Source organism: Apaloderma vittatum, unplaced genomic scaffold (assembly GCF_000703405.1).
Source record: "Apaloderma vittatum isolate BGI_N311 unplaced genomic scaffold, ASM70340v1 scaffold2783, whole genome shotgun sequence".
Taxonomy (NCBI): Eukaryota; Metazoa; Chordata; class Aves; order Trogoniformes; family Trogonidae; genus Apaloderma; species Apaloderma vittatum.
The window spans coordinates 32262-44820 of NW_009707305.1; the positions used below are offsets into that span (position 1 = coordinate 32262).

The 12559-nt window shown below is 38.5% G+C and overlaps 1 protein-coding gene across 1 annotated transcript in view; it reads left to right on the forward strand.

Moving 5' to 3' along the window:
• LOC104271447 (cubilin-like) overlaps positions 1–12264 on the forward strand; it is a 43868-nt gene extending 31604 nt beyond the window's left edge. Inside the window, exons 13-20 of the mRNA XM_009866116.1 lie at positions 5632–5837; positions 6707–6869; positions 7327–7535; positions 7956–8103; positions 8218–8399; positions 9502–9667; positions 11451–11686; positions 12018–12264. Coding sequence (XP_009864418.1) covers positions 5632–5837; positions 6707–6869; positions 7327–7535; positions 7956–8103; positions 8218–8399; positions 9502–9667; positions 11451–11686; positions 12018–12125 — 1418 coding nt within the window. The 3' untranslated portion in view covers positions 12126–12264. The remainder of the gene's footprint in view (positions 1–5631; positions 5838–6706; positions 6870–7326; positions 7536–7955; positions 8104–8217; positions 8400–9501; positions 9668–11450; positions 11687–12017) is intronic.
• Positions 12265–12559: the final 295 nt, after the last annotated feature.

A 12559-nucleotide genomic window follows, 5' to 3' on the forward strand; every position in this document is an offset into this window, starting at 1 on the left:
CCCTTTTTTATACCGTCTCTTGTGAACATGCACAAGAAATTCACATTTATGCTCTGTAAAAGAGCAGTATGGTGTACTGTATTAATTCCAGTGTTATCCCCTGTTTGCATTACCTTGGGGCTTACAAGCTCATGAGCTCCTCATGACTCCTCTGCACTAGGCACTGTGCAGAATAATGCAACAGTCTGCCATCACAAAGAGATTATGGTTTAAACACAAGGCTAGGAAAACCAGATGGATATAGACAGGCTAGAAGAATAGGGTGGCAACAATGAGAAAAACAGTGTTGTGTAGGCTCTAAGGCAGAAGAAATGCCTCCCAAACCTTTGGCAACCCTTAGGCTGTTGGAATTCAAAGTCCCTAAAGACCCCGTCCTCTGCATTGTCCTCAGTTTGCCTAGTTTTTCCCTTTTATTCAAATGAAAATTTCTGTTGAATGAATATTAATCTATTTACACAGGAAAAAAATCATAAGCAAGTAGAGTTTAGAAGAAAAATAGTTGGAAAGAGGAATCTTCTCTGATATGCCAGAAAAAATAATTAATGGGTAATTTACATGAATAATCTAGTATGCATGTAACAGGAATAGATGATGATCTATATGCTTTCCTTCCTGACAAAATGATCTGAATTTACCTAGTAAATTACCCAGAGGTATCTGTCTTCCCTTATTCTATTAGCTGTGTATTGAATTACTTGTTTCCTGTTTGTATTACAATACACTAAGTATTCTATCACTAACGGCTTTACTGTTATGCTCTCCCCTAATGAAATTAAGTATATATTTTTAAAAATGGATCCAGTAAAATTTTCACAGCATTTTTATGCTATTTTATTTTATCAGCAAGAAAAAAATTTCCATAATACAATTCTAAGGTCAGTTCTGCCCTGCAAACTGAAAGCTTGACTCACTCTATATTCAGTTTTTAAGTACAGATTTTCAGCAATGCTCAGCATGCGCAGTTACTGTGGAGTCTTTTTGGATTGTTCAGAATTGCTGAAAAAAACACAGAACAGTTCTGAATGGGCAATATAAGGAGTAAAACATAAGTTTGGTTATTCTGTTGTGATGGTCAAGATTAGGTGTTCTTTCGTGAATCATTTCTAAATTCTTTAACGAATTAACTGCACTGATTTTTGGAAATAATATTAGCACTTGCCCTAGGTGGCAACCAGCCACCTGCACTGACAACAGCAGGGTCTAGAGCACAAGTCTTATGAGGAGCAGCTGAGGGTACCGGGGTTGTTTAGACTGAAGAAAAGGAGGCTGAGCTGAGAGCTTATTGCTCTCTATAATTACCTCTCTTCTCCCAGATAACAAGTGATAATACAAGAGGAAATGGCCTCAAGTTGCTCCAGGGGAGATTTAAGTTGGATATTAGGAAAAATCTTTTCACTGAAAGGGTTGTTAAGCTCTGGAACAAACAGACTGCCCAGGGTAGTGGTTGAGTCACCATCCCTGGAGGTATTTAATAGACATATAGATGTGTTTACGGACATGGTTTAGTGGTGGACCTGGAAATGTTAGGTTAATGGATAGATTTCATGCTCTTATTAAAGATCTTTTCCAACCTAAACAATTAAATTATTTGTGATCAAATAATAGTCTAAAAACTTAAGGATATGTACGTCATCTGACTGCATTTGTGAAATCCTGCTAAACAAGAGACTGGAGCTTTGTAGTCCTAAATGTCCCTGTTGGCACCACTGCCAGACCATCAAACCAGTGGAAAACCCTTTCTGTATAAAGGCTAAGGCTGAGGACTAAAAAGAGTCCCATGCTTTTAGATGTCTCCTCCTGAAATGTTGCAGGCACTGTGGTCAGGGCTGGCACTGCTGCCAGGGTCCTGCTGCCACGTGAAACCACAACGTCTGTACAGTGATTGCCAAACAGGGGAAGAGCTCAGCTCACCCTGTGAAGGTTTACCAGCCTTTGGTATCAGCCACAAGATGAATTGTGATGGTATGAATCCTCTCTCTATCCCCATATCCTTCTAAGCCACAATCAAAACTAGCTATGAGCTTTTTCTTTGTTGTGATTCTGTAATTTTGTAATTATTACAGCCACAATTAGTCCAGCCATTCCTCTGCACTGGAAATAAGACCTATCAGGAAAGAAGTATTAGTATTGGCAGAGTTAATCCTTGCTTATTCTGATTTTTAGTTCAGATCAGAAAGAAACGTAGAGTTGCCAGGGATGCTTCTAGGTGAGACCAAATGTGATTCAGAGATCTGGGAGAGGATTCTCATGCCTGTTCAGGTAGAATTAGAACCGTTCTTTGAACCTTACTGCCTTCCAGTAGATGTTTGTGGTGCTCATTTAGTAAGAAGAGAAGTGCAGCAAAATTAGTTTGAGGTGGTTTGAAATGGTTTAGCTGATTCTGATAGATTTAAAACTACTCACTAGGCTTCCTTTTGTTGCATCCACACTTGTACCTTAGCCCTGGCTGTGCTTTAAAGGCAGGCAGCATCAAAAATTCATCTTCCTTCCATATCTGGACGATATAACTCCTAACAGAGAAACATGTGCTTGCTCTCTGCTGTAATTATTTTTATTTGCCATAGGGAACCTTCAATTCTTTCTTCTCTGAATGGTCCTTCAGCCTTTTAGTTTCATTAATGCTTCCCACCAAAAGCAATTAGTGATGACAGTGTCTGCCCTAGTTATTCTGGTAATTTGTGTTCTCTGGCAAGCTGTTTATGAGACAGGCAAGACTGCAATCTGATTTATGATGACCTTATGATTTTTATTATAAATAAGAAACTGGAGACTGAAAACCACAGTAAGCCATGTAGTCAGTCCATCTGCCCACACACAAATTGTTCTATAAGGTACATTTCTCTCTCTTTCTGTGAACTCTAGCTCTTAATATCTAAAAGTCTGATATACAAATTAACAGACTTCTCAGTCACAGATTTTGCCTAATTTTTAGCTACATTTTTTTTCCAGCTGTATTAGCCAGTGACTAATACAATTTCACCAATGATCACCAGCAGGCTACCAGGATGGCTACTATTTGGCCTTCTGTTCAGAAGTGGTGCTGATTTTTAAAACGATGAATTGTGTCATGGCTAAAATGCAGTGTAATAGTGCTGTTCTTGCCATGAATTTCCTCCTGCTTAGCAGTTGGCTCTTCATTTATTTGTGGGTGTTCCCTCAACCTACACAGTTTCACTATTCTGTAACTTTTAGGGGCTGCAATCAGATGTAACACTGATCAGTACCAAAAAACACCAAGGTGGACAGATTTTTCAACAAGAGCTGCTCTTTATTTGGCTTGATGCAAGCCTACTTGATATCTCTTTGGCTTCCAGTCTAGCAATTACTTATAATGTACTGTCCTGTAAGTATTTGACTCAACCCCGGCTGAGCAGGCTAAGCATTGCGAAAGCTAATGATGAAACCTCATCTTTATTAACTGTAAGTCATACTTTTAGTTATTTATCTCCCGTTAGATGCTATTACTGGCTATACTAGCTAGAATTAATTTTTTGATAATGAGGATTTGGCCTGTTAAATCTCTCTATCACGTCCATTTTATGTGCTGTACATACATAGCTTGACCAAATCGGTATTTTTTGTCACCTGAGCTGTCTCTATCGCTGCATGTAGTTAGAGTGAAGGGCACCATTGCAAAGGTCCAGACTTCTGATATCCAAAAAAAAGAACAATCCAACAGCACCGAGAGCCTTCCTGTTGCACGGTTCTGCGGCAATTCCAGCTCCTGTTGCAATGGTCTGACTGGCATCTCTGCAACTCTAACCCTGAGAAGGATGAAGGGGAGATTTGCAAGGTGTCTGACCTGTTTATCACTCCAGACTCAATATTGCAGGGCTGGATGGTTGGCCTGTGCTCTATCCCTGATGATTATATGCTTGATGTCCAAAATACTGAGCACGAAATGGCTTTGACAAGATTGTTGGGGGGGGGGGGCGAGGCTGAATAAACCACACATATGGGTGAACCCAGAGAAAAATATAAGGAAACTGCCTCTTAGGGCCAAGGCACCCTCCTGTCTGACATTTTCCTCCTTCCTAGACTGTTTGTAAGAATGTGATTTATTGCTCACATTTCCCCCACTGTTGCTCTCGCCTTCTGCAGTGGCACTGGAATGTATGCTAACACTTTTCCAAGTTTCTGACTTCATTAACAGTCCACAAAACTGGACTAGAAGCTATTAATTCCTGACTTACTTGCTTTATGCTAATTTTTTTCTGTTCATTTTTAGCTACAGCAAAAGCTTAAATCTCATGTTATTAAGATTTTGGTTTTAAGCAACGCTCTTTTCAGGGTGGGGTTTTTCCGGGTTTGGTTAGTAGAGCAGGACGACGTTTCGCCTCAGTCACTCTGGTTTAACCATAACAGTCTTGCAAGACCCGGGGCTCTCTCCAGCCCCGGGTTACTGATGCAATCCTGATACTTGGTTGCTGTTTTTTCACCAGAGTGATGTTTTGTAATGCTGTAGCTCAAGTAGGGCAAAGTTTTATATGACTGTAAATATATCAGTGTGTCAAGGTTAAGTCACTGTATATCAGCCAGACGGGCATATTTTCCACACGAAGATGAAATTCTGAAACTCTGCTCATGTTGCGTAGCCCAGCTGTAGCTTCATTTATGTCTAGTTCTCCCGAAAGGATTTGCTGCTTGCAGTTATGCTTTGCACTGTGCAGTTTATGAGAACTCTTTCTTAGACGCAAAAGTAAGAGTATGAACCATACTTTATTTAAATTGTCGGGTTAAATAAGTGGCCAGGAGACTCTGTAGAGACTTAAGAAGGAAGAATGAAGCAAATAAATTGATCACATTTAGCAGCCCATTCCAATTTACGAAAACCAAACTACAAAAATAAATATAAAAAGAAAAGAGAGAGAAGTAAAAAAAAAATCCTTCAGATAGTCTGTATTTTTTGCTTAGTTATAATTAGATGCAATAAAAAGGTTCTGATCTTCTAGTAACTGCTTTTCTCCAAGTAATTTCTTTCAATGTGACTGAAAACATTACAGGGTTCAAATTTTCACAGCAAGTAGGTACGGTACTTAGCTCTGTCTGTGGGATCCAACTGAAAAGCAGCCTGCTTTTCATTTGGATTCTAAGCTCCCACCAAGCAAAACGCTCCCAGAAGTAAGCCCCTTTTGGCTAGATTCCTTAATAAGAGTCTAGGTCCCAGCGTCAGGCTGCCCAATTCAATTCCCCCAGAACGAAGTCATATTGCCAAAAAAAACAACTTAATTTTTAACCGGATTTTCAAAATCAACAACCCAGTGCCCCCTACTGTCCAAATATTTTTACTAGCAGTTAAGTATTACATTAAAAGGCCTGCTAATCACTATTCCATTTAGTTTCTGTTCTTTTCTTACAGTCCCTTTTAAAAACTCTATTGCTGCATTTTCAGAGTGGATGCTGATTTTATATTCAACAGAAGACATGAGACTTTCTTAATTCACTCTCCCAAGTCTAATCGTGATTCATATCTATTTAGTGTTGAAGGCCTTTTAATCATTCCGACAGTTCTTGTGAGACAGGACCGTAAAATTCTGTAGCACAGAAGAAAGCTGCTGGCTTGACATTAAAGAATTGAAGATAAAATAAATGCCAGGAATTGCTTTCAAAAAGTTTCTGCTTCTTCAACAGGACCTCAGAATGGCTGTGGTGGTTACCTGACAAATTCAGCTTATAGTTTTGGGTCTCCAGTCTCCAATGTGACCAGAAGATATGAGAAAAATCTGGACTGTGTATGGATCATAACTGCACCTGTAAACAAACTGATCAACCTCACCTTCAATTCATTCGTGCTTGAAGCACAGTCTGCTAGGACTTGCCGATACGATTACGTCAAAGTAAGATAGCTGCGTATTTTAACAAGAAAATATCAGTGAAATACAATCCATTATCCTCTCCAATAAGCTAAAACTTAATTAATAGAAAATGGTCTTATAAAGAAATTAAATTGCTTAATAGGATTTTTTTTATTTTTCATTGGGTTAGATTACTACTCCAGGTGACATTCTGCCTTTTTGGAAAGCAGTAAGAGTTTTGACATTGTTATGGAGACACACTTCTAATCTTAGACTGCCTATAGAAATGAGTATTTGTTTCATGGAACGGAAACAAAACAAAACAAAACTCAACACTTTGAAAGTAAACTTGCAGATTCATTATCATGCACAATTACTTGAAAGGTCTTAAATTTATAATGTTTCACAAATAAGTCTTGATGCTCAATGCTCACCTGTGAAAGCTATTCTCTTGGAGATGAATGTACAAAATGTAGGACAGCAGAATACTGCTAAACGAGATCCACCAAGGAGTGCTGTAGATCCTGTTAAGCATTAGAGATGCTCAATGAAACTAGGAGTTAGTTCTACATTTTGCTGAATAACATCAGCTTTTCTCATTGAAAAACACTTTGAGATGACATATAAAAAAAGAAATCAAAATGCCAAATTAAAATAGAACAAATTTATGATAGATTTGCTGAGATGAGACCATAATGTTCCATAATGAGATTTACACGGTCCAACAGAATTAGTTAATATGGCAGTGAATAATTGTAGTCATCAAGAACATCCGGTTAAAGCACAAAGGCACCTACTGTGCTTTCAAGTAAAAGAAATTGTAATGTCAGGAGGGGTCAGAGAATTTTATTTCTATTTATTTGTTTGTGGTGTCTGAACTGTTAGTGGCTTATATAGTTTTCTTCTTTCAGCTTTATGATGGAGATAATGAAAATGCAAATGTAGTTGGCACATTCTGTGGATCTACAGTGCCAGCTCCTTTTCTTTCTACTCGTAATTCCTTGACTGTGAGATTTACCACAGACGGCTCTGTGGAAAGGGAGGGTTTCAGTGCTACCTACACCACAGTGGATCGTAAGTATGCATATATGTTGTTGTGACTCTTTGTGGAAATACATATTGAAATAATAATCACCCAAATTTGTTCTAGATACAGGGCTCAGGGAGGGGCAAAGATCCTTAGCGCAGGATCTATAAGCAAGCTAAAAGCAGCACTGCCAGACCCCAGTGCAATCCTATCTGGTCTTGGCTGGGTGCAGGGAGGCTGTCAGTCTGCAATGCAAAACAGGAACTCCCACATATTGTTAACAAATATGCTGATATTATAGGGAGCAAACATTTATTTAAGTTTCATGATGTATATTGACACAGGATTAGGGTGCATTTTATCTGATCTTTTTTTTTCTTCTAGAGAAAATACTTTTCTTCTAGATAAATACAAAAGTATATTATCCAGTGTAGTTTTGCTCAATACTTTTCCCCAGCTGGAAAGTTTTTCACTCTATGATGCCTTTATTACTGTTTTACACAGGACTATGTGGAGGAATATATAATGCAACTTCTGCATCCCTGACTGCAACATCTCCTAACTTCCCGAATGAATATCCACCATTTACTCTCTGTACTTGGGTCATTGATGCCCCTCCACAGCAGCAAGTGAGGGTGGTGGTAAAGGCCTTCCACCTCCATGCCAGTCAGGACTGCTCTCAGAACTACCTAGAGCTCCAGGAATCACCAACAGTAAGAAATTTACAGTTTATCATTTACATTCAGCTCCCTTCACTCTTTGTAAAGACTGGAGAAACTCACCCTGTGACAACAGATTATTTGATGATTCTGTGTGAGGGGCACATCCAAAGCATTACGCTTTCTATAAAGCACCAGAAAAAACCCACCTATTTATGTCCCTTGCATTATATTATTCTGAACTTTCTTGCACTGTGTCTTACTTTGACATGAAAATACCTGTTAAATTTGATCCGTTTCTTATAGCAGTTGAACACAAAATGTTAAGATGCTATTAAGTGACTTCCATGAGAACTTTAAAATGTGATTGCATAACCAGTAAAGAAAGCATTGAAAGATTTATTCACCACAAGTTCAGTAAGTAGAAAACTGAACTATAGCATTAAGTAACTTGTGACATGTATTGAATTCCAGCATGGCCAAGGATCAGTCCATAGATTCTGTGGTACTGAAACTTTTCCAGTCCCTGAATTTTATTCTTACGATCGCACTGTCATCGTGACTTTCAAATCAGATGAATATATGATGAATAATGGAGTCAGATTTACCTATCAAGCCACAGGTAAGCTTGAAGGAACTTCTAAAAAATGTACCTACCATTCTCTGTTTATTTCATACAGTGAAAAGCAATACAAAGAGCTGAAATTATTACATTTTTCTCGTTTCGTCTCTCAAGGTTGCAGCAGAGAGTATCACCAGCCGTTTGGTTACCTCAAGAGCCCTGGTTGGCCTGGTCATCACCTCAATAATATGGACTGTTCTATCATTCTACGAGCTCCCCTGAATCACACAATTTCTCTCTTTTTCCATGCTTTCAGCTTGGAAGACAGCATTCATTGTTCACGTGATTTCCTAGAGGTATCAAGCAGTATTTTGTGGGCCTGTGTCAGAAACTGCTGAATGCAAAGGATGTTAATAAGCTTGGATCAAGACTGAGTTGAACTGACATTAGGGACTAGTTTGTTGCAAGAGTTTTATGGGGAAAGATACTCAGATGCTATAGTAAGAGGTTAAACAATATACACTATACTAAGTCCAAAACCAATGAATAAATAGTTTCATTATTAGTTAACTCATGTTTACCTAGGTTTTGTTGATGTTATCCAGTTAACAGAGCATGCCAGCGTGGTTTTCATCCAATATTAACATCTATGCGTGAACAGAAAGCCATAAATCTGAGTTCTTTCATTCCAACAGAAGATTCCATCTGCTTTACATTTTTCTTTCAAAGTTTTTTTTTTCTAAGAAAGCATTTTTTCTTTTCAAAAAAAGAGAGCCTAATAACAAGTGTAGAATACTTGCAAAGGTACTTTGTGTCAATAAAAATCATATCCTACAAGACCTTTGCTCTGTCCTTTCATGCTTATTGAAGATTTCCCCATTCACTGGTCCGATGACAAAAATCTTATCTCTGTGGCAGAATCGTTATTTAGCTCTTTTTTCTTATCCTCTTTACTGTCTTAAGAAACAGATCTGAGCACCAGCATTATTAGAGCTCATAAAAGAGTCAGATTAAATCTGAGCTATGTAATACGATCTGTGTCTTAATGTGACAAGGGAAAATATTGGTCTGCAGGGTAAAGAATTAATAATTTCATTTGGAATATTAACAGTTCTTATGAAAAGTAAAACATGGGCTTGAACTGCAAAAGCATGTCTTAGCTACTAGTCAAGTAATTTTTTCAGTCAGGACATGTACCACACCATAAAATTTAGTTACATGTTTCTGATGATACTTGTTCTGTGCATTTACTTACACAACTGAGACAGACTGGTTAATGGTCTCTTTTTCTTTCTATACAAGAATATATAGTAGGAAGAATAACTATTAGAATGACAACTATGGAATGCATGCAAGTCACTACATAGTTTGTGCTGTGCTTGTATCACTGCATAATTGTACTGGTGTATAACTGGCGTAGGAATTTAACATTGACAATGGTTTTTGTGTCCCTTGAAGGTCAGAAATGGGAGTGATGTGCAATCACCATTACTTGGCAGATTCTGTGGAAACACTGTGCCCAGTCCCATCTTCCCCAAAAATCATGTTGTCTACCTTCGTTTCAAGAGTGATTTTTCTGGGGTTCATGATGGATATGAAATTACTTGGACTTCATCATCAAGTGGTAAGGCTGTAATTACAATGTAATTTTGCTTATCAATTGTACATAGAGGCAAAATACAGAAATGTGAAATTCAGCCTGCTCAGCTGGGGCCCTCATCAACACTTAAGATCTTCCCAAGCACACATAGTCCACTGGAGAGCAGTAGTTGTTCCTCAAAACTAGTGGGGCAAGATCCATTTTACGTGATGGAAGCAATTCCATCCCTCTAGTGTTGCTGCTAGCAGCCTTGGAGGATGTAGTCCATTTAAGATTAAAACCTACCTCTTTTACTGAGAGGTCAGAAAATATCAGGAACATCTGTCTTGGGACCCACAGAGTGGAGATGGTGGTGGTGACTCAGCCTACTCAGTTAGTAGTCTAGTTGTGATATGCCCTAAGATCTAGGCACTGTTAAGCCTGAAGAGGACTGAAATTTGCCCCAAGAAAATAACTTACCATGCTGTGCAGTGACTATAACATAGATGCATTAATGAATGGCTTATGAAATGGCAGTGAATACTTTGGTAATAGTTTGTTCATGACACTAAGTTATTAGCGGTAGGAAAGCTCATGGCCAGCTGAAAAGCACTGCAGAATAACCTTACAGTATTGAGTGGCTTGGTGGTGAAAAGGCAGATAAAATATAGCCTAGGAAAGTGTTGAAGAACGTGGGGAAAAAAAGACAATCCTAACCTTTACTTAGAAAAATATGAGTACTCAGTGACAAGATATTAGGGGTAAAATAGTTCCAGGAAAACAAGAGCTTACTGCTAATAGTCAAGTAGGCTAATGCAATGCTAGGCAGTGTTGGGAAAGGAAGAGAGAACAAACAGACAGCCACTGTATAAATCCATAGTTCACACACAAATGGACTGATGTACACAGTTCTGCTCTCCTCCTCTTATAGAATCCAGTGTAACTAAGGGCTCAACATAAAAACTGGCTTCTATATGAAGTATGCTGACATTTTTTCATCTGGTTAAGAAACCACTAAGATCTATAAAATTGAGTGATATTGGATGATGAATAGTGACCAACTGTTCATTGACTTTTCGAAGAACTAGAGGCTGTCAGATAAAGCCAGGAGGTGGTAGGTTCAAAACAAACCAAACAAACCAGTTCTTCACACAGTATGCAGTTTTGCTGTGAAGCTCTTTCCCATAGGATGCTACAAATTAAATGTATCTGAGGCCTATCTGACCAAGACAGACATCTGATAAAGACTACTAAATACAAAGATGCCATCACTGGGAGCCGTGAGCCGAAAGTTCTTGGAAACTGTGAGAGTACGGTCTGCACATGTTTACTCTTACCCTATAAACTTGCATTTCTCTCATGGCATCTGCTTCTGCCCTCTGGTGGAGATTGAATTTTAGTATAAATAGCCTTCAGTTTACTCAATATGACTATTTTCTCTGAGTTGTTCTCTGTATTTTTCTGGCAGATGAGGATTCACTAATTTTCATTTGAAAGAATGGCCAAAGAGAATTTGTCTCTAGTTCTGGGAACTGACCTGGCCAAGGCACAGACTTAAGACTTTGGTTCCTCTTCTAAAGAGTTTTGAGGAGTTTATTTGTAATATCCAGTAATGGTCTAATGTCCACTGCATACTCTTCTCAGGCTGCTGAATCTAGAGCCTCAGTTTTGTCTCTTACTGGAATAATGCTCTTATCCACATTCATTGTTCCAGCTCCCAGAATCTCTCTGGTTTTCAGTGCTACTACTAATACTGTACTAGAGTAGTACCTCATGTAGTATCTTGTGAAACTAAGCCTTCTAGCTAATTAACAGTGTCTGTTTCCAGGATGTGGAGGAACCTTATATGGCAGCACTGGCTCATTTGCTAGTCCCAGCTACCCGGCAACTTACCACAACAACACTCATTGTGAATGGACCATTAACGCGCCCAAGGGACGAATTGTCACTGTGAGCTTTGATTTCATCAGCATCGAAGACCCAGGGGACTGCAGTAGCAACTACCTGATCCTTTATAACGGGCCAGATGCCAGCTACCCTCCGGCTGGGCCGTACTGTGGGACGGTGTGTATTGCCTGCTGTCTGTTAAAATTAATCTTTACTTTTTCATATTCAAGACTATTTCCCCAATTCTGGCATGAATTCCACACAGATGAGGGGAAGGGAAGGCGTAAGGTGTATTTGGCACCTTAGGAGCCTTCCAATGGAGACCTTACAGTGACATCTAGTGGGAGGCATCAAGTTATTTTGCTCTGTACTTAGTTGTATTTGGGACTTAAATAGTCACTTCCAATCTGTGACTCAATTTGTGCCTCAGTTTTAACTCTCTGACTGGCTTTTCCAAGGGATCTTGATGTTCTATAAAGCTTTTCATTTTTCTTGTCTTTAATTTTAGGATACAAACATCACTCCGTTTACTGCTACATCTCATCAAGTCTACATAAAATTTCATGCTGAGTATGTGACTTTACCATCAGGATTCCAATTAAGCTGGGTGAGCTAAAATGCTTATGAGAAGTATACTAAAATTCCTTGTTATACTGAAGAAACCTTATATCCTAAAGTACGTTTGAAGTCTGGTTGTGATTTTGGCAGATCAAGTCAGGCTTTTTAAAAATTACTGTAAGTGTAGCTGTCATGAACCTAGAATTCTGTAAAAAAAAGTGTGATCTCCCATTGTACTGAAAATAAACAGTTATCTACCCAACTGGTAAAATGAGTTTTTGCTAGTTTTTGAGACCTATTCTTATATTCTTCTAAATAATGTCACAGTTTTACATTTAATTCTATTTAAAAAAAAAGAATTAGCCAGGATAAAACTTAAACACAACATATTCAATATGAAGTTGGTAAGAGAATCTAAGATATGAAGTTGTCTTTAATTAGTTTTAGTTATGTGGTTTTGTCTCAAGCATCTTTGAAACCTTTAGCTAAAGT